The sequence below is a fragment of the Monodon monoceros genome, unplaced genomic scaffold (assembly GCF_005190385.1).
Source record: "Monodon monoceros isolate NGI ecotype Baffin Bay Population unplaced genomic scaffold, NGI_Narwhal_1 Super_Scaffold_16, whole genome shotgun sequence".
Taxonomy (NCBI): Eukaryota; Metazoa; Chordata; class Mammalia; order Artiodactyla; family Monodontidae; genus Monodon; species Monodon monoceros.
The window spans coordinates 90,629,070-90,652,184 of NW_021703772.1; the positions used below are offsets into that span (position 1 = coordinate 90,629,070).

General features: G+C 36.7%; 1 protein-coding gene across 1 annotated transcript in view; it reads right to left on the bottom strand.

Annotated features, from left to right (window-relative positions):
• Window positions 1–11,782: 11,782 nt before the first annotated feature.
• Window positions 11,783–23,115, bottom strand: part of SPOPL (speckle type BTB/POZ protein like) — a 62,188-nt gene continuing 50,855 nt past the window's right edge. Inside the window, exons 9-11 of the mRNA XM_029225271.1 lie at window positions 19,995–20,137; window positions 19,852–19,905; window positions 11,783–16,103 (exon numbers count right to left, since the gene is read on the bottom strand). Of these exons, the coding sequence (XP_029081104.1) occupies window positions 15,959–16,103; window positions 19,852–19,905; window positions 19,995–20,137 (342 nt within the window). The 3' untranslated portion in view covers window positions 11,783–15,958. The remainder of the gene's footprint in view (window positions 16,104–19,851; window positions 19,906–19,994; window positions 20,138–23,115) is intronic.

A 23,115-nucleotide genomic window follows, 5' to 3' on the forward strand; every position in this document is an offset into this window, starting at 1 on the left:
GCCAGTGGTAAAATGCATTAATACAAAGTTGTGACAAAACCCAGAACAGAATCACTACAGATATTGACTCAGCCTCACTTTAGTGGTGTGACAAAAAATAGCATGCACTTTTTGGGAAGTACATATTATTTACTTTAGTTTTTATTGCTTTTTTTCCACGTGTGGCATAAAATCAAACATTACCAGCAAAATTAAGAAGAAAATGTGATTCATCATCAAGAAAAGAAATAGTCAATAAATGCAGATCCAGCTATAGCCCAGAAGTTGGAATTAACAGAGAGGGACTTGAAACTATACTAAAAATGCTAAAGGAAATGGAAAGCTAAACAATATACATGAAAAGAATAAGAAACTTCAGAAGAGACACTAAAACATTGAATCAAATGGAAAGTCTCTAAGTGAAAATTACATCATTAGGTGAGATTAGTATCAGAGTGGATTCCACTTAAGAATCTGTGCACTTGAAAATGGGTCAACAGATAGTACCCAAACTCAAAAACAAGTACGATACAGAATGAAAAAAAAAGAAAACCAAAACAGAGCATCTGAAATATGTGAGGCAATATTAAATGATCTAACATACACAATTGGAGTCACAGAAAGAGGAGAGAGAGAATGGGAAAGGAGAAATAGCTAAAGAAATAATGACTGAGAATTTTTCAAAATTGATGAACAACACCAACCTATATATCAAAAAGCTCAAGAAGCCCCAAAGAGGAACAATTCAGAGAAAAACATACATAGACACTTTACAGCAAACTGCTGGAAACCGAAGACAAAGAATGAATTTTAAAAGCAACCAAAGGGAGAGGCTTCCGGGAAGATGGCGAAAGAGTAAGACGCGGAGATCACCTTCCTCCCCACAGATACACCAGAAATACATCTACATGTAGAACAACTCCTACAGAACACCTACTGAACGCTGGCAGAAGACCTCAGACCTCCCAAAAGGCAAGAAACTCCCCACGTACCTGGGTAGGGCAAAAGAAAAAAGAAGCAGAGACAAAAGGATAGGGACGGTACCTGCACCAGTGGGAGGGAGCCGTGAATGAGGAAAGGTTTCCATACACTAGGAAGCCCCTTTGCGGGCGGAGACTGCGGGTGGCGGAGGGGGAAAGCTTCGGAGCCGCGGAGGAGAGTACAGCAACAGGGGTGCAGAGGGAAAAGCGGAGATTCCCGCACAGAGGATCAGGGCCGACCGGCACTCACCAGCCCGAGAGGCTTGTCTGCTCACCTGTCGGGGCGGGCGGGGGTGGGAGCTGAGGCTCGGGCTTCGGTCGGAGCGCCGGGAGAGGACTGGGGTTGGCGGCGTGACCACAGCCTGAAGGGGTTAATGCGCCACGGCTAGCCGGGAGGGAGTCCGAGGAAAAGACTGGACCTGCTGAAGAGGCAAGAGACTTTTTCTTACCTCTTTGTTTCCTGGTGTGCAAGGAGAGGAGACTAAGAGCGCTGCTTAAAGGAGCTCCAGAGACGGGCGCGAGCCGCGGCTAAAAGCGCGGACCCCAGAGACGGGCATGAGACGCTAAGGCTGCTGCTGCTGCCACCAAGAAGCCTGTGTGCGAGCACAGGTCACTATCCACACCCCCCTTCCGGGGAGCCTGTGCAGCCCGCCACTGCCAGGGTCCCGGGATCCAGGGTCAACACCTCCGGGAGAACGCACGGCGCGCCTCAGGCTGGTGCAACGTCACGCCGGCCTCTGCCGCCACAGGCTCGCCCCGCACTCCGTGCCCCTCCCTCCCCCCAGCCTGGGTGAGCCAGAGCCCCCGAATCAGCGGCTCCTTTAACCCTGTCCTGTCTGAGCAAAAAACAGACGCCCTACGGCGACCTACACGCAGAGGTGGGGCCAAATCCAAAGCTGAGCCCCAGGAGCTGTGCGAGCGAAGAAGAGAAAGGGAAATCTCTCCTAGCAGCCTCAGAAGCAGCGGATTAAAGCTCCACAATCAACTTGATGGACCCTTCATCTATGGAATACATGAATAGACAACAAATCATCCCAAATTAAGGAGGTGGACTTGAGAGCAAGATTTATGATTTTTTCCCCTTTTCCTGTTTTTGTGAGTGTGTATGTGTATGCTTCTGTGTGAGATTTTGTCTGTATAGCTTTGCTTCCACCATTTGTCCTAGGGTTCTATCCGTCCATTTAAAAAAATTTTTTTTTTCTTAATAATTATTTTAACAACTTTATTTTACTTTATCTTCTTTCTTTCTTTCTTTCCTTCCCTCCTTTAGACAACGAATCATCCCAAATTGAGGAGGTGGACTTTGAGAGCAAGATTTATGATTTTTTCCCCTTTTCCTCTTTTTGTGAGTGTGTATGTGTATTCTTCTGTGTGAGATTTTGTCTGTATAGCTTTGCTTCCACCGTTTGTCCTAGGGTTCTATCCGTCCTTTTTTTTTGTTGTTTTTAAATTTTTTTTCTCTTAATAATAATTTTTTATTTTAATAACTTTATTATATTTTATCTTACTTTATTTTATTTTACTTTATCTCCTTTCTTTTTTTCCTTCCTTCCCTCCTTCCTTCCTTCCTCCCTTCTTTTCTTTCTTTCTTTCTTTCTTTCTCTCTTTCTACTTCTACTAATTCTTTCTTTCTACTTTTTCTCCCTTTTATTCTGAGCCATGTGGATGAAAGGCTCTTGGTGCAGCAGCCAGGAGTCAGTGCTGTGTCTCTGAGGAGGGAGAGCCAACTTCAGGACACTGGTCCACAAGAGGCCTCCCAGCTCCACATAATATCAAACGGTGAAAATCTCCCAGAGATCTCCATCTCAACACCAGCACCCAGCTTCACTCAACGACCAGCAAGCTACAGTGCTGGACATCCTATGCCAAACAACTAGCAAGACAGGAACACAACCCCACCCATTAGCAGAGAGGCTGCCTAAAATCATAACAAGTCCACAGACACCCCAAAACACACCACCAGACGTGGACCTACCCACCAGAAAGACAAGATCCAGCCTCATCCACCAGAACACAAACACTAGTCCCCTCCACCAGGAAGCCTACACAACCCACTGAACCAACCTTACCAACTGGGGGCAGACACCAAAAACAACGGGAACTACGAACCTGCAGCCTGCAAAAATGAGACCCCAAACACAGTAAGATAAGCAAAATGAGAAGACAGAAAAACACACAGCAGATAAAGGAGCAAGATAAAAACCCACCAGACCTAACAAATGAAGAGGAAATAGGCAGTCTACCTGAAAAAGAATTCAGAATAATGATAGTAAAGATGATCCAAAATCTTGGAACTAGAATAGACAAAATGCAAGAAACATTTAACAAGGACCTAGAAGAACTAAAGATGAAACAAACAATGATGAACAACACAATAAATGAAATTAAAAATACTCTAGATGGGATCAATAGCAGAATAACTGAGACAGAAGAACGGATAAGTGACCTGGAAGATAAAATAGTGGAAATAACTACTGCAGAGCGGAATAAAGAAAAAAGAATGGAGAGAACTGAGGACAGTCTCAGAGACCTCTGGGCAACATCAAACGCACCAACATTCGAATTATAGGGGTTCCAGGAGAAGAAGAGAAAAAGAAAGGGACTGAGAAAATATTTGAAGAGATTATAGTTGAAAACTTCCCTAATATGGGAAAGGAAATAGTTAATCAAGTCCAGGAAGCACAGAGAGTCCCATACAGGATAAATCCAAGGAGAAATACGCCAAGACACATTAATCAAACTGTCAAAAATTAAATACAAAGAAAACATATTAAAAGCAGCAAGGGAAAAACAACAAATAACACACAAGGGAATCCCCATAAGGTTAACAGCTGATCTTTCAGCAGAAACTCTGCAAGCCAGAAGGGACTGGCAGGACATATTTAAAGTGATGAAGGAGAAAAACCTGCAACCAAGATTACTCTACCCAGCAAGGATCTCATTCAGATTTGATGGAGAAATTAAAACCTTTACAGACAAGCAAAAGCTGAGAGAGTTCAGCACCACCAAACCAGCTCTACAACAACTGTTAAAGGAACTTCTCTAGGCAAGAAACACAAGAGAAGGGAAAGACCTACAACAAACCCCAAACAATTAAGAAAATGGGAATAGAAACATACATATCGATAATTACCTTAAATGTAAATGGACTAAATGCTCCCACCAAAAGACACAGATTGGCTGAATGGACACAAAAACAAGACCCATATATTTGCTGTCTACAAGAGACCCACTTCAGACCTAGAGACACATACACACTGAAAGTGAGGGGATGGAAAAAGATATTTAATGCAAATGGAAACCAAAAGAAAGCTGGAGTAGCAATTCTCATATCAGACAAAATAGACTTTAAAGACTATTGGGCTTCCCTGGTGGCACAGTGGTTGAGAGTCTGCCTGACGATGCAGGGGACATGGGTCTGTGCCCCGGTCCGGGAAGATCCCACATGCCGCGGAGCGGCTGGGCCTGTGAGCCATGGCTGCTGAGTCTGTGCGTCCGGAGCCTGTGCTCCGCAATGGGAGAGGCCACAACAGTGAGAGGCCCGTGTACCGCAAAAAAAAAAACAACAACAAAATATACAAAAAATTAACAGATAAGGGAGAAGCAGACCAATTCACTGATAAAGTTGAATATTTTAATACTCATTGTTCAGTAATTACTAGAAAAAAGTAGACAAAAACTAGTGAACATATAGATGTGAACAGCACTGTCAATCAGCTTGACCTTACTGTCATATATAGCATACAGTACTCAACAATTGCAGAAAATACATTCTTTTCAAGTGCATACAGAAGTTTCAAGATAGATCATATTCTGTGCCATGAAACAAGTATCAATAAATATCGACTTATTGAAAATATATGGGGTCTATTCTCTGACCACCATAGATTTAAATTAGAAATCAGTAAAAATGTAATACCTAGAAAAATTCCCCCAAATATAGGAAGTAAGCCCATTGACCAAAGAATAAATCACAAGGGATATTAGAAAATATTCTAAACTGGTGATAATGAACATACAACATACAAAAAATTGTAGGACATAATTAAGGTAGTGCGTAGAGAAAAATCAATAGTTTACATGATTAGAAAAGAAGAAATATGTAAAAATTAACAATCTGAGCTTCCATCTTAAGAAACCAAGAAACGATGAAGTAATAAAGTGGGGACATCGATGAAGTAGGAAATGGACTAACAACAGAGAAAATTAAGTCAAAAGTTTGTTTTTTATATTCATGTAGCAAGACCGATCATTAATTTTTTTATGGATATTTAAACAACTTTTGTTTTAAACTAATTTAAACTTACAGATTTATAGATTGTTTTTAAAGGCCTGCTCTTAAATGGTCCTTCTATGATGCTGAGCATGGTGAAGTCATAATATAAACGTGTGGTAGAAACACGAGGACTGAGCTCCCTGTTTGCTTCTTGCTTATCTTGTAAAACAACTTGCCCACATATATTTATATAGGCTTTACATATTTTAATTTAGAAAATTGCCACCATTTACTGATACACAGTGTACACTCTTTTTTTGTATGCTTCAAAATATGCCAGTCAGCTTAGTTGGTGGAGGGACCATGCCATATTCACAGTATTTAAATTAAGCCCTAAAACTATACAATTTTAGAACACACTCTGAATATTTACCACTAAATTTTCCATTGAAACAACTGTTTATAAGGACGGATCATTATTGATCCATGACTGCTCCTCTACTAATCTGCGAGAAGGTGCATGAGAGTAAGGGGTCTGTCTTTGAATTTGTTTTGTTTTGCTTTACCATCACTGCAACTTGTATAGAATAAGGGCTCAACTGTATAATTGAGGAAATACTCCTTCATTCAGCCTCAAACCTGAAAGGTCCAAGATGAATGCATCAGATCAAGACTCCAATGTGCTAGATTCTCCTAAGTTTGAGTGTTACCAGTTCTCATTAAAACAAACAAAAACCAAACAGCATTTAATTATCATTCATTTTATGGAAAAAAAAAAACAATCCTCATTTCATGGAAAATGTTATGTTTTGAAAATAAGAATTTACATTATTCTAGCAATTACATGTCACTTTATTTCCATATGATTATCTAATGATGGTCTGCCTAAGAGTTAAGTACAAACTAGGGAAACAGCTTACATGACCATAATTATCTTCCCCAAGCAGAAGCTGTATCACTAACTTCTGTTCTCAGTGTTACCAAATTTACCATTCTGGATAGCTTAAAAAAAAAAAAAATCAATTTACTGACTTTCCCAGAATGTACATTTTTTAATGTTTAATCTTTTTTCTCATTAGTAATATAAACATATACTTGTTTTATGGAAATTTTGGAAAATGCAGTCCATTGGAACAAATGATTCCCAGTACATAATCCAAAGACAAATGCTCTTATTATATTCTTATATTTCCCTCAAGTGTGTTTTTATTAAATATTGGTATATAATAGTATGGTTTATCTAAACAAGATAAAAAAACCAACAGGTTTTTTTTTTACTAACTTCACAATTCATTTCTTTCCCTTTCTCAGTATAATAGGATAGGTTCATTTTGCCCATTGTAGTGCTTTTACATCTCAACCTAAGGTCATTCCTAGGCCTTTTCCATTTTATTTGCTGCTACTGTAATTGGGATCTTATTTCTCATAAATGGTTTCTGCCAGGATATATTATCTTGCAGATTATCTCTACAGTTTCCTAGCCAGTTTACTATGAATTTGGGTCTTCTAGGAAAACAACTGTATATAACTTTCAAATATAGGCTTCCTTTCCCATACTTATATTGCTTATTTATTTCATATATATTTCACTAAAATTTCTAGAATAATTTTAAATAAACATATTATCAAAGTACCTGTGTTTTGGCTGACTCTAATGGGTCGTCATTATGATGTTTTTGGCTAATGGTGTGAGGGTGGTAGTCTCAATGGTGTTGAAGAATTATCTCCCATACTAGGTTTGTAAGGATATCTTGTGAAAAAAATAAATGTGCAATTTTGCTGAATTCCACTAGATGATCATGGCTTTTACTTTACCTTTTGATGTGGTACAAAACTGTTACCGTAATACTGAACCATCCTCAGAGTCCTAGGTCAACCTTAGGTGACTTGGTTTTTCTTTTTATTACTAAATTCTAGCTATTAGGGTTTTATTTAGGATTCTATCACTCATATTTATAAAAGATGGGTCTGTAAGCCTTCATGTTTGGGTATTCTCTTAGGAAAATGGGGAAAGGGATTAGGAACCAGCATTTACTAGGCTACTGCTACCTCTAGGACAATGTATTAGTGTCTTACATATATTTCATTTTTTTTTTTTTGGCAATTTTCTAAGGTTATCTGGTTTCATACTAGTTTGATTAAAAGTATTGCTTAAATTTATTTTTCGGTATTTTCTTCAATGCACATATCATGGGAATTATCAGTTCCTAGAAAGTTTGAAGAAAGTCAACCTAGTTCCAAGCCTTTTCTGGAGGTAATTATAATTGTTTCCATTTTTTCCTTGATTGTGAATTTGGGCAATTAAGAACTTAAAATGCCTTTCCTGATTTAGTCCTATGTACTCACATATTCAGAGTTCTCTCACTTGGATTCATTCTTACGCCCCTCAAAAAAAAAAAAAAGACCTGCACACACAGAGGCACTACATCAACAAAAAGCACTACTTTTCAGCTCTATTGAATTTCAGTAAAATCACCAACTCCTCTGACCCCTGAGCCTGCATACTTATTCCCTTATATAAACACTCTCCTCTATGCCTGGCTAGCAGTAATTTACTCTTGAGATGTGCTACACAATACCCTCTATTCCCCTTTCACAGGCTTATATTTTGTTACTGATTTTATTAAATTCCATCAGAACAGGGCATGTCTATTACATACCCACAAAAGAGATCATTACTGAAAAGGTTTTTCTGATAGTACACGTTTTACCTATTCTGTTTGTCATACTAGTACTGCTACATCTCTGTAATATTATCTTTGCCTTCTCCCTTTTTGGTATCCTAGTTGATTCTTTCCCCTGACTTTGCCACACACACAGTATTTTGTGCTTTGGAGGATATATAGTCTATTTTAAACTCTACCAGTGGATAGTTAGAGCCTCTTAATTATTTTTTTTAAAAATGCTTAAATGTTTATAATTCAAAGTGTAAAATCAGTGAGAAAACATTTTAAATTCTCATTTTATGGAAGAGGAAGAATTTTGCACTTTTGTTTTCCAATGCCAGTTCCCCCCTTCCTCTTGTCTAATTTCCTTTTTACTTACAATAGATGATCACTTTCACATTTTACATTTTACAGTTGTGAACCAGCCACGGTTCATCAGTGAGGGAAGCTTCTTCCGGGGAGGACGACAGCTATCTCTGAGTGTGATCCTGAGGTGGGAGGAGGGGCAAGCAGGTGGGAGTGTGGAAGGTTGGGGAGAGGGGTTGCATTGAAGTTTACAACGTTACAATTAGTCAGTCTTCCCTCTAACAGTTTAATACTTATTGCCAATCCTTTTAAGCCTCAGCTTCCTATGCTTGGATTACTTTTGATCAATGTTCCCCATGCTTTGGGTACTATGTTAATATACTACCTCTATATAACTTGTGTTAACTTTAGAAATGAATCGCTAAACAGCTCAAAGTTTTTGGGTCAAATTTTTTTTCACTTAAAAGTACTGCCAGAGAAATATGACTTTAAAATTTTTTTTTATTGCTTGGATACTCACACTACTCATCTTTTCAATTTACAAGTCACCCAGTATGTCTAGGTTTGGACATCTGTTCATGAATTTCACCTGGAGCACTATGAATTTTCTTATTTCTAAAACTCTTAATTTTTTTAAGAAAAATGATGAGTATCTTTAATCACTGCTTCTATTCCAATTATTATTATTATTATTTGCACCAATTATGCAAACACTGAGTCTCCTTAACTCATCCTCTGTAAAGTCATGGCCTCCAATTGCAACTGGGCCATCATGTTTTTTCTTCACGTCTGCTATTCCAAAACTCCTCTGCTCTTCTCAAATCTCTGAAATCAGCAAACTATGGCACCAAAGTTAAATCCAGCCCACTGCCAGCTTTTGTGAACAGTTCTAATGGAAACAGCCACCTCGTGAGCTTACGTATTGTCTATGGCTGCTTTCACATTACAATGGCATAGCCAAGCGGGTAAAACGGTTACTACCTAGTCCTTCACAAAGTAAGTTTGCTGACCCCTGATCTAAACCCATCATCCACCCCCTTTACTCTGAATAGATGACTTCACAAGGAATAAAAGACATAAAATGAGTATACCAACTTTCAGGCCAAAAAAAAAAAAAAGTATTAAATCTGACTCTACATCCTTTGCATTTCCCCTTCACATGCGTTAGGGGCAGTCTCTCTGTCTGGCATCTCATTCCACTCCTCTTCTCTTCAGACTAGGACATCAGTAATCCCTTTTGTATTCCATTTTTCTGACTCCTTATTATGACATCCTAATATACTGACATTTCTCCCACCATAAAGGAAAACAAATGAAAGTAAGAAACTGATCCTAAACCCCATCTTACAGCTACGGTTTCTGCCTTGCCATCTTCGCTGGACACCCCACAGTCTATACTCAGAGCATACATTTCCTTACTCTAATCCTACTGCTTTCCCCACTCCAAAGACTCCTTTCATTTGCTCCCTCACAAATTGAATTTATATTTTAGTTGCCTATTTGACTGCTCAGTAGCACTTGACACTGTTAACCATCCCTTTTCTTGAAGCATTCTCTTCTCCAACTGCTAGGATGGACAGTCTTCTGGTTCTCACTTTTCGATCACTCATCCTCTTTTACAAGCTGCTCTCTCTCTGCTCGTCCCTGTCTCTGCCCTGTGCTGCCTTCTCACCTCAGCCTGCATACGCTGGTTACCATCTGAGAATACTAAGGATTCCTGACTTTATAACTGAGATCACCCTCATGTTTATGATTCACATATCCAACCAGAATGCCCTATAAGAACCTTAAGATCAACAGGCTCCAAATCAAAATAACTTTTTTTTTTTTTCTCCACAAACTGCTGCTACTCTTGTGATTACTGTCTCAGTGAAGGTATCAGTACCATCCTCCACCCAGTTGCTCAAATATCAAACCTGGGAGTCACTCTTGACTCCTCCATCTTCCTTCTACCATATGAATGTCCAAGTCCTCTCAGAATTTCCTCTCCAATCTCTCCATCCCAGGTCTCCTAGCCTAGCACAAAGCACTAGTATTGCTCACCTCTTAAGAGGGTCTCCTTACCCTCTCTCCTCTAGCCCCCTCCAACCCACCTGAAGATTGACGGATTGTTGATGACATACTCAACACTCATAGGTTAAGTTCGACTCTTCTAATAAGATCTTTAAACGATCGTGATCTTTGCTAACTGGTTTACAACATGAGATTTCTCATCCCTTTATACAATGGGATATAGCCACACCTGTTTTTACTCCCATAAATGTTCCATATGAACCTTGCCAACACACAATCGGTTGGATACCACCACTAAACTGCCTAACTCCCACTCAATTTAAGATGAGCATCACTTCCTCAGGAAGGTTTATCAAGTTTAATGCATCTAATTTCACTACTCTTTTTCAACTGCATGCCACTTTCACTTTTCCTCATTTTTGCCCAATTTTCATAATGACCTGCACATTTTGGGGGCATTTATAAAGTATACATTCTAAAAACCTGCTGTGGCAGTTATATCAGAGTCCTCAGGACACTGGTTGCCTTTGTGTGTGTGCGTGCTGCAAATGTTATTCCTAAATCTCACAATTTTTCTTTCTTTGCACTTATCCTGGTTTGAATTTGGACAAAAGGGTAAGATTAGATACCATAGGAATTGTTTGGCTCTGATGTCACAGACTGAAGCAGGACTACACTTGAATCCTTTACAAAGGAATTAAGGGTGGAGGGCAAGAGATGAGGGAGAGGTGGAAAGGAAGCACTCCTAACAGGAATGACAAACTTTTTTGCCACTAATCACTGCAGACATATGCATGCAAACCTCCCTGGTACAAAAAATAAGAAGGTAGCAATAATGTAAACATCTCTATCAATGTCTTCTACTTAAAAACAGTGATCAAAAAGCAAATGCCAGTCTTGGCCTTCTCTTAGAAACAAATGATTCTGAGGTGACAGAACAGAGGAAACACAACATTCCAATTTTCTAAAACAAAGTATGAAGGACGCTGGCTGCTGCAGAGTAAGGGAAAAGGTTATATACAGTTCATTTAAAGTTTAGAATATGACCACTTGTCCTATCTTACTATAGTTGTATAGGTAATATTTTTTAAGTGTTTCAACCCTTCTTTTATTCTTTTAAGGGTAATTCAGTGTGTGTGGACATGTGTATGTGTGTGTTGAGAATATGGAAGGTTTTTCACTGTGCATTTCTGTGACTTTGGCCGTAATTTTTAAGCACTAATTATGTTGCTGTTACTAAGCTGGTGTAGGAATACACTGCCCCAAATTTGCTCTTTTTGAGAGCAGCAAATAATTAGCTGAAATTAAGAAGGGGTAGGAGGACCAGGGAAAGGTGATCTAAATTACATAACATTAGCATAAGTCACGCAATATTGATGGTATGCATATGTTAAAGTACATATATATGTAACATCTCAGAGTCAAGGAATAAGTCTTTAGTAGGTTCCAAAAAAACACTAGCTTTCTTATGTAGAAAAGACAATTACTAAGCATAATTCTAAAAGTTACCATATCAAATACATGGCTCTTTTTGTAAAGCATCACAGTAATCTGAAAAAGAATTATTCATGGTTTTCAAATAAACACAAAATAAACCAATTAATTCTGAATAAGTAGTAACAACTTTATTTTAACTCAATGTGCTGAAATGCAAAAAATATTTTCAGCAACAAGATACAAAAAGTATGTATCTCATCATTGACATCAGCTGATTAAAAATGAGGCTGGAAAGTTCAAAATGTCTTTATATATTTGAATCTTGAACATCAATTTGCCCCAGAACTGATTTTTAAATAATTTCAGCAGAATTTTATTTCCAAAAATGGGACTCACTTAAGTTATATCTTCATCCTAAAAAACTGAATGCAAAAATTAACTGGGTTACAGTATACAAGGATAAACCCTTAACAACAGAGAAAGATTTAAATATAAGAATTCTTTTTCAAACGTGAAGTCCACATACTGCAAACAGAAGACACAGTGTGGTGATTTCATTCCTAGTGAAGAAGTCTCGCATGGTAGGCACTCAATATTCGTTCAACTGGACCTAAAATTTACATCATTCCATTTAACACTTAAATAAACTAGAGCTCATAATCTGTATAAAAGAGGTTTGCAAAATACTCTTCTGTGTGTTGAAAGTGCTGTCTTTATAATCTGAAAAACTAAAACCCAACCACCCACGTTGTTTTGCAAGAAGACATTGAATATTTTCATTTTATCCATCAAAGAGCATGAACATCCAACTCAGAACAATTCACCTCTTCAAGTAGACTTGGCTTTGAGAAAAGCTCGAGTTGGATTTTAACAAAACAACTTACTAAAGTCCCTAGTGTTCTATTTTAGTAACACTGGGTAGCATCTATGATCCACAATTTTATAAACAATTCTGCTTAGGTTTTAAATTTATGCACAAAACAAATGGGTAAATAAATTAATAACTATACTTTTGGCAATTTAAGCTCTAACTTAGGTCTCGTTTAAAAATAAACCAATAATGTTCATGACAACTTTTTAAGAGATCTTTGTTAATATTTTAAAACTTAATTTTAAAATTGATGTCCTTAAAAGGCACTGTTTTCACATTTCATCATGCAGTAAATTGGTCACATTTTTGAGAATTATAATTTCCTCTCAATTGTCCCCTCAAAGCACATTTAAATGGAATACATTTCAACTAACCTAAACTTTCAACATTTAACTGAGTTCTATTTTCAGAAATTCACTCTTTTGAACATAGCACACACAAGTCCAAGCAAATACAAGTACATGTACACACACACACGCGTGCACACACGCACACACACATGCCCAAATGACCACGGAATACATGCAAGAATCTCCAATTACTATTTCAAGACAATGACACATGAGTATTCAAGGAGGTAACAATGGCAGGCCATAATGTTATGGCACCTTCATATTTGTGCTCCAAATACCGATACACATTAATATTAAAAAATGAAAAAGGCACAAATACAGTGTTTCTGTATCTCAATCTAAAGAACAGTTCTCCAATAGTTACTTTTATAATATGGAACATTTAAGACCAGTTACTACTTTTCTAAGAAAAAGCTCTGTTTAGGTGACAAAAGGGCAACAGGAGCAGGCTTTAGTTCAAAAGGCAACACTGCTCAGGACAAAATCTGTGCCTACCGAAAACAATGTCTGTAGTTTCAAAATGAAAAAAAAAAAAAAGCTATTAGAGCACTCACGTCAGAATACATTAACAGTTTTGTATCATTGTCTCAAGAACCCACAATACCAAAAATATACATAATAAATAAAAAAAATAAATCAACTACCATATGATTCTGTTAGTATAATGGTAGGAATTATATTATCTGAAAAGTGGACATTTCTACAAATGTGGATATTCTTACAGCACAGTGTTGGACGTTTTTGGTACAAAATGTGCTACCAAACTAAAAAAAAAAAAATCTTTATAATAAAACCCTTCAGACTTGCAACAAACATTAAAGTAAGTATGTAAGTAAGGGTAAGCTGAAATGTTCATTATAATAGGTGTTATCACTGGAGTCACTATGGTTAGAAATGTAGATCCAAGAAGTGAATTAATTCAGAATGCGCCTGTGTGCATCTGACATAAATGAATACACCAGTATTTTTTTTAATATATGACAACAAAATTCTAGGGCCTGAGGGATGAATTTTTGTTTTCTTCTAAGACCCTGGCAAAATCTCAGATTCTTAAAGTGTATATGTATGTGTGTGTGGTTTCTTTTTTAAGTTGCACATTTTAAATTTAAAGGGCTCAATCTTACGGTGAAATTAAGGAAGTGAATTTTTCTCCCTATAATACTCTTACATAGGATGGAATCCATTCATATGTAAGAATCTTTCTTCTATCCGAAGGGAGTCTTCCAATTTCAAATTTAGGTTAACACAACAAAGACTCAAGCTACACAGGAAGAAATGAAGATATCTGAAAATATGATCTTTTTGAACTCCAGTTTGATGTGGATAACAAATGGTTATTTGACAGTGTTTGTTCAATGTAAATATGAATCACTCTTGGTATATTAGGATTGCTTCGGTAAATACCTAACAGACAGATAACAAAAATAAAATCTATTTTAAAACTTCATGCTTCATCTTTTTCTTTTTATCCTAAATTCAAAAACTAAATAAACGAATTATACAAATTTTAATCTGGAGAATAAAGTTATATATGTAAATATATAGGTATATGCATTTTTTTTTCCAGTGAAAAAAATTTTTCCCTTGTGGTCAAATGTAAATCTTGCCTAAGAAGCATACTGCCACTGTCACAGGAAATCAGATGCAGTGACTTGACACTGATTGCTCCTGCTTCACCAGGACAATGCACCAGAACAGACTTCTGTTGTAAACAGAGCTATCAAAAACTGAAGATGTGTATGTGTTTAAAGCTAAAATTCATTTATAATAAAGAACTGGCCCGTGAAAAGCAGTTTATAAATAGTTTATCCTGTTCACATTATGCAGAATTTCACTATCATCCACAATGTTGGTACAGTAACTGAGACAGAAAGGAGAAAGCTAGGGAGGAAAAAAGGTTTCAGAGTGTAGCCTGACATATTTCTAAGGGTTCTCTCCTTTAGTCTGCAAATAATAGCAGTTCATTGCTTTTAGAAGGAGAGTAGGCTGTTCAGGATTCATTTACTGTCAGGTGCCTTCTCCAAAGCGTGATCAACAGGCGTGAATTCAATAATGAATATCTGGAAGTCAAACCTATTTAACTATAATCGAGAATATCTTCCTTATCTATTATCACAAACATCCCAGTTGCCTCCATCTGTCTTAAAATTTCTTTCAAAAGTTAAGACAATTAATTATACCTTATCAATTCTCTCAAAAGCAAAAAAAAAAAAAAAAGTACCATTCAGTATAAAAAAGTTACACATTAAAAGTGCATATATATCTTCTTAATTGGCCCACTCATTAAATTTACATTTGGTCATCCTTACTTTTAACATGTACAGAATTCTTCATATAAATGTAGGTCACTATAAATTAAAAAAAAATTAATTCAGCACAAAACATGCTTTCTTCTTATTGAAATCTTAACCTCAATCAGTTCTCAATCATTGTAAACTTGGATAAACTCACAAAGAAACACAAGCAAAGGTTTGTTATGCTTCTCTTAGTTTGTTGGACAGACAACATACAAACACTACAAATTTCACTAAAAATTTGGGCCAACTCATTGCATATTTGCCCCCTGAAATGAAAAATAAATTAGAATTGAAGCAGTGTATTGCCGTAACTTACCTTGAAGGTAAGCAGGTTCTCCTGTATTTATAGAACTTAGACTGGAGACGTTACCAGTAATCTCCAATAGAAGTGCTTTTTTAAGGAAAGCCTAGTTTTAAACTTTGAGATAGCATAGGACAAACCCTATAATTTCATTTGCCTTTCTCAAACTAATGGAAGATCCTTTTGAAACTTATTATCTTCAGTTATCAATATTACTGCATTATGGAGCTAGTGCAATCCTGCATAGCCTTGGTCACAATGACAAGGCACAATAAAAAAATTAAAGTATATATATGAACAAGAGAAGTCACTGAAGATAATTTAAGGCCTTGAAGTGAATTAGAGTATAATCAGTCTAATTTAAAGCTGAAGAATAAACCATAAATTATCCACCTGAAATTCAAGCAATATGCTTTCTCAGCTTCTGTTCTGTGGACAAGACAACAGAAACAACTCTTGCTTATGGTTTGTGTATTAGAATCCTTCTGGACCTGGAGGAGTAAAAGTCAGTTCCATTTTTCTACAGTTCATGGAAGATTTCAAGACTGTTTTAGCCGTTTTCGTGGAATACCAAACTGTGGACACTGTGCAGATGCTAGTGCTCGGAAGGCTTCTGCTACCAAATGTGGGTGAGACTGAATCATGGACTTCCACCCAGATGTTTCCATTATGTCTGTTGCTTGGCTGAAAAATAAAATTAAGAGATGTTTACTAAAGAGTACTTTTCAAAATGCACTGTTGCACTGTCAATTTTTTTTTTTTTAATTTACAGATTTCAAAATGTTCTGGAACATTCTGTTTGCCTCTCTATGTATTCAAACCATTTGAATTCATTAAAATATCATCTTTACCTTACTGGTATTTTCTTTTGTAAATGAAACTACTCAATTTTTCTGGAAATTCTACTCTTGGAAGTGTGTGACACTTGTCTGCATAGTTCTACTCCCACTGTTACCATTTCTATACCCGCTCTTTCAAGAGCTCTTTTCCCTGGCTCTTACGTGCAGGTTTTCTTTAGAGTTCTAAGTTTTGCCCTCGACTCTTCTCCCTTAACGTTCTTTACTTATCTCATCCACTATTCACAATTTTAACTATCATATTCAGTGATGATAAATAATGATTTGCTAAGTCCTAGGCCTCCCCACAAAGGTTGTTCCCAACCACTTGTTCTCTTTCCTTGGATGTGCCTGGAGACCCATAAATTTGGGACTGTCGGAAGGGAACTCAACACGTTTCTCCCAAGGCCCAAATTCTTCCTCTCTCATTTCCCATCAGCTAATGCTTCCACCATCACCCAGTGATTCAAGTCAGAAATTTGGAAATCACCCTAGATGCCATCCTTTCCAATCAGTCATCAAAGCCCTATTTTAATTCCCAAAGGTATCCTGAATCCCTAGTTAAGGCCCACATCATCTCACATTTGAATTATTATGGGAGTCTCCTAATTTGTCTTCTACTCTCCTATCTTGCTCCTCTCAAACCAGCTTCCATGCTGCCTTAGTAACATAAACACTAACATGAACACATCCTCTTCTACTCTTCTCCATTGCCAGTACCCAAGTTCTTTAGAAAGAGAAAGTTCCCTAGTTCTTCCCCCTAGCTTTCTACCTCCCACTTTCATGCTCTGGCACTTTGTATAATAATACTGAACTGTTTACTGTACCTGATGTACAGCATGCTCTGAGTAAATACAATTACCCAAGCAAAAAATCTAGTTATCCTTCCTTGTCTCCTGTCTTCTCTCCTTTGTAACTACCCTCCATCCAAATAATATCCAAGTATTATAGATTGTCCATTCAAAATATTATATCCTTTTATGTCCCTCTGGCCACACTGTCGCCAGTCAAGTCTAATTTTGCCCTCATCTTTTGCCTGAAACACTCCAATAACTTTCCAACTGGCCTACCTATATATAACCTTGCTCCTCAACTACCACCACCAACTCAACCTCCCCACGACCATGCATGTGGAGACATTGCTAAAAACACACACCTGATCACATCCTACTCAGGTTAAAACCTTTTACTGTATGCCCATTCCTGTTCGAATAATGTCTAAAAGGCCTTCCATGATCTGACCTTTGTTTTCTTCCTCCAGCTTCTCATGCCCCACCCTCCATACTGTTCTTTCTTATCACCAAAACTTTGCACACCTGAATGTCTTTTTCGGGATATACTTTCCCACCTCTTCACTCTTCTTCTTCAGGTCTTTATTTATACAACAATTCTTCAAAAGGGCTTTCTCTGACCCCTAGATTAGGTTCGGTCCCTTTGCTATATGCTCAGATGGGTATGCTCTACATTACCTATTATTACACTTAACTTCAACTACTTGTTTAATTCTTATACATCTCCTGCTAAAACATGAACTCCATGAAGGCAGGGAAAACATCTGTCATGTTCGCCATTATATTCTTTGTACTAAGTAAGCACAGTGCCTTGGGAATTTACTGGATAATAAACATAAATATCTATCAAACGATTGATCAACTATTGCTTCATGCGTCTATACTTTGATTCAAGCTATGCTGTCTGCAATGCTTGCTATTTCCTTCCTAGTTTGCTAATTCCTATTCCTGTTTTAAGACAAGCCTCAGTCATCTTCATCCCTAAACCTCCAGCCTTAGTCAAGTGCCCTGCACATAACCTTCTTTAACACATTACTTACCATATTATAATAAAATGATATATTCATGGGTGTGTTCCTGCCATTAGATCAATTTCTCAAGGACAGGATTTTTCCCCACAATTGTTTTTATATGCAGGACCCCAGCATGGTGCTTGAGACACGATAGATGCTACACAAATGTTTGCTTCACTAAATAGCAGCTAATAACAATTAAAAAAAAAATTTGCCTAACATCCAATTACCAGTGTGTCGTCATGTTTATAATTTCAACTCGTTTAGAATCACACAGATACTTCTTAATTTACCTGACATTTTCATTTATTTAATTCAACAAATAGCTATTGAAGGTCTCTACGTACAATACAGCTTCTTCACGGGATATAAAATAAGCTTATATTTTTTGACATTGAAAAAGCTATACAAGGCAAAATATTTTCTTAACAGAATAAAACTAGAGCTTGAAAGTGGCAAAGTACAAAGAATCACAAAACAGCCATTTGATTTTTTCTAGGATACATACCATGATAATGTATTATCACACACTGACCAATATATAGAATAATCAATATCTTAAAAGTAGCCACTAATTTTTACTTTCATAAAACAGAATTCACAAACTGTTAAGAATTCAGTTAACCAACTTCAAATCTATCAAAACAGATGAAAGCAAGGGGCCATAAATCAAACATTCATTTTCTTGTCTCTAACGCTGTCTTTTTTTACTTTCTTGTATCAACTTTTGATAAATTGCAAAAATGGAGTTTAAGGGTTTACAGGCAAAAATAATCAAAAGCATACGTAAATTCTTCAACCTCCTGACTCCTGATACTGAATAATTGCAAAGAGTAAAAATGTCACTCTAAAAATGAGTGAAGGGCTTCCCTGGTGGCACAGTGATTAAGAATCCGCCGGCCAATGCAGTAGACACGGGTTCGAGCCCTTGTCCAGGAAGATCCCACATGCTGCGGAGCAACTAAGCCCGTGCGCCACAACTACTGAGCCTGCGCTCTACAGACCACGAGCCACAACTACTGAAGCCCGCGCACCTAGAGCCCGTGCTCCTCAACAAGAGAGGCCACCGCAATGAGAAGCCCGCGCACCGCAATGAAGAGTAGCCCCCGCTTGCTGCAACTTGAGAAAGCCCGCGCACAGCAATACCAACAAAGACCCAACTCAGCCATAAATAAATAAATAAAATGAGTGAAGAAGAAAAAAGAAGGGAATAATAAATTCTACTAGTTACATCATATTCTGAAGATCCAGGCTTAGAAAGATGTCACAACTACCCTGCTCATTATAATCTAACCAGGGCAAGGAAAGATCAAATTGCTGCTATTTCTGGAATGGTAGGCAGTTAGCCTAATATAGCATGTGATGCAAGTTATCTGGCTACCTTAAGAAGCAGTGGGTTAGCATTCAAATGTCAAGAGTTTCTAGGCAAATATGGAGGGTACACTTCCTCATAGGATAAAATAAATATTTCCCACATTTTTAGAAATGCTTTCTGAAGGGGCAAAGGCAGGATCTCCAGCCACTGAAATACCTGGACTCAGCTATATACTACATGAACATACGTGCTTAAGACATTAGAGTGTCCATCCCAATTCACATTAGAAGCTGATCTACAACAGAGCATAGCCTCAAGAATCCACTAAGTAGTCAAATTACTATTTTTTAAACTGGCAGTTTGCTTCATATAACTAATATCTGGATTCATACTTATTGTAGATGAACAAAAGGCTATGCAAACACTTAATTTCACGTATGCAGATCAACTTTAAGTCAGAAACTCATGTCATCTTACTTGCTGTTCCAGTTTTTCCCATCTTTACACCCAAGCTGTCGAAGTACACTGCACCTGCATTGAAGATTTAAAAACACTTAAGAAAAAGGCCGGTGAAGAATTGTTGAAGGTGTCATGTCCACTGAAATACAAGCATAGCTTACCTATTAATAAAGTCTATGGCTTGTGCTTTCAACTGTTCCGCACTGTGCAAATCTGCAAGGACAAGGGTATCAGCAACATTTTCTACTGAGAGGTTACTACACAAAGCTTCTTCACACATGACCTTCAGCCGTTCCAGTGCATACTATCCAAAAGGAAAACATAACATTAAACATTTACTCAAACTAGCAAGTTTTTAAATACACGATATTTGTAACTTAGAAAATGAAGTTTAAGCCATTACATTAAGTTCATTACACATTGAACTGAGGGTACTTTAAAAGTCTTTAAATTACTTTAAATATAAAGAAAGTATGAATTAATGCATTCAAGAGAAAGACTAATTTTTCTTAAGAAATTTCTATTTGCATAAGTGCAAGATACAGGATATTTTTAAAGTAGGGTTTTATTCTTTAAAAACCCCTTATTACTCAATACTCTTAATGAGTATATTTCTCTTTTCTACTATTTTAAACACCAGTCAGTACACTGCATGTTGTCACTACTTAATTCTGAAAAATAAATTATAAAGCTAAACAAATCATATTCATAACCATTAAAAACTTAGTATATGTTATCAGAACATCCTTGGCAATTTATTGAGGTAAAATTGACATACAATAAATAGCACGTATTTAAAGTATACACTTTGATAAGTTTATACAGCCATATAACCATCATTAAATCAAGAGAGTGGACATATTCATTACTCCCCAAAGTTTCCTTCTATCTCTCTGTAACCCTTCTTCCTCACCCCACCCCAGGCAATACCTCTGATGTGTTTTCTACTGCTACAGTCTGCATTTTCTGAAGTCTTCTATAAATGGAATCATACAATTTGCATTTGTTTTTGTCTGGCTTCCACGCATTATAATTATTTTGAGATTCATACATGCTATTGTCTATGTATCAATAGTTCTATGCTTTTTATTGCTCAGTAGTATTCCACTGATCTATTGACAAACATTTGGGTGTTTCCAGTTTTTAGTCATTACAAATAGAGCTGCTATAAACATTCATATACAAGTCACTGTATGGGCATATGCTTTCTTTTCTCTTGAGCAGAAACCTATAAGTAAACTCGCTGAATAATATGGTAAGTGTAAAACTTTAAAAAAATTGCCACATGGTCTTTCAAAGCGGTTGTATCATTTTACATTCGCATTAGCAGTACATGAGAGTCCTAATTTTTCCATATCCTTGACCATACTTGGTATGGTCTTTGTAATTTTAGTTATTATAATACAGTTACAGAAGTATCTCACAGTAGTTTTAATTTACACTACCCTAATGTGTTTGAGCATCTTTTGATATACTTGACTGACACTATTTTAGGAAGTGTCTGTTCAAATATTTTTATTTTTAGAAATAACTTTGTTTACTTATAATTGAGTTTTGAGAGGTCTTTATACGGTCTGAATACAAAAGTCCTTAATCATTTATATTCTGGACAAAAGTTGTTCATCATCAAAACAAAAAACAGAGGCTTCCCTGGTGGCGCAGTGGTTGAGAATCTGCCTGCCAATGCAGGGGACACGGGTTCGAGCCCTGGTCTGGGAAGGTCCCACATGCCGTGGAGCAACTAGGCCTGTGAGCCACACTACTGAGCCTGCGTGTCTGGAGCTTGTGCTCCGCAACAAGAGAGAACGCGACAGTGAGAGGCCCGCGTACTGCGATGAAGAGTGGCCCCCACTCACCGCAACTAGAGAAAGCCCTTGCATAGAAACGAAGACCCAACACAGCCAAAAATAAATAAATAAATAAATAAAAATAAAATTTGCTAAAAAACAAAACAAAACAAAAACCAGAAACAAACTCCAAAGTTGTTCATCAGATATATGCTTTGCAAATATGTTCTCCCAGTCTGCGGCTAGTCTTTATTTTCCTATGTCTTTTGAAGAAAAGAAGTTTTAAATTTCATTGAAGTCCAATTTATCATTTTTCCTTTTATGTATTATGTTTTTGGAGTTTATAATTTTAGGTTTATAATCTATTTAGGTTTATAATCTATTTTGCATTACTTTTTGTATATGATGTGAAGTTCGCATACAAAGTTTTTTCAAATGAGTTCAACCACAGTTCATCTGTTTGGACATAGGCTATCCAACTCCTATAGCACCATTTATTGAAAAGACTATCCTTTCTCCACTGAACTATCTTTGCACTTTTATCAAAAATTAAGTAGTCATACATGTGAGTCTATTTCTGTACTCTATATTTTGCTTCAGTGAGTTATTTGTCTATCTTGTCACCAATACAATGCTGTCCTAAATACTGAACCTTTATGACTCCTCCACTTTGATCTTCTTTTTCAAAGTTATCTGACTATTCCAGGTCCTTGCACTTGCATATAAAATTTTTAAATCAGCATGTCAATTTTTCCCCTGCAAAAGCATGCTAGGATTTTGATAGTGACATGTTGGTTCTACTAATCAAAGGAGAATTGACATTTTAACAATGTTAAGATTTCTAGTACATGAACAAGTTTTTTCTCTCCATTTATTGAGGTCTACCTTAATTTCTATTAGCAGTATATTATAATTTTCAGCATACAGGTCTTGAACATATTTTGTCAGATTTATGTCTACGTATTTCAAATTTTTGACTCTATTATAATGGCATTTTTACATTTAAATTTTTATTGAGATAGTAATATACACTTGGCCCAGTTTCTCCCAATGGTAACATTTTTCAAAATGAGTATAATTATCACTATATATACATATACATATATACATACACACACAAACTTACATACACACACAGACAGAAGTGGCATGGACATTAATACTTTTGGAGAAAACTCCCAAAGTGCTTTAGTGCTTTGAGGATTGAGAACTACTGGCTTTGAGATTTCCTGAAATTTTTGTAGTTTCCCTACCTTCAGGAAATGACCATTATAAAAGAACATTATAAAATTAACATTGTTTTTTCTCTATACTCTTATATTAAAAAAGAAATCTATGAATACAAGATTAAGTTAGAAAAAAATACCCAATATTTTTTTCCTTTTTTTAGACAAAGGTCATGCACTGTATCTTAACACTAAGAATATCTCAAAATTGCAATAGATTATATATGCTATTGTGTGTGTGTTCTCATAAAACAGGATAATGATACACT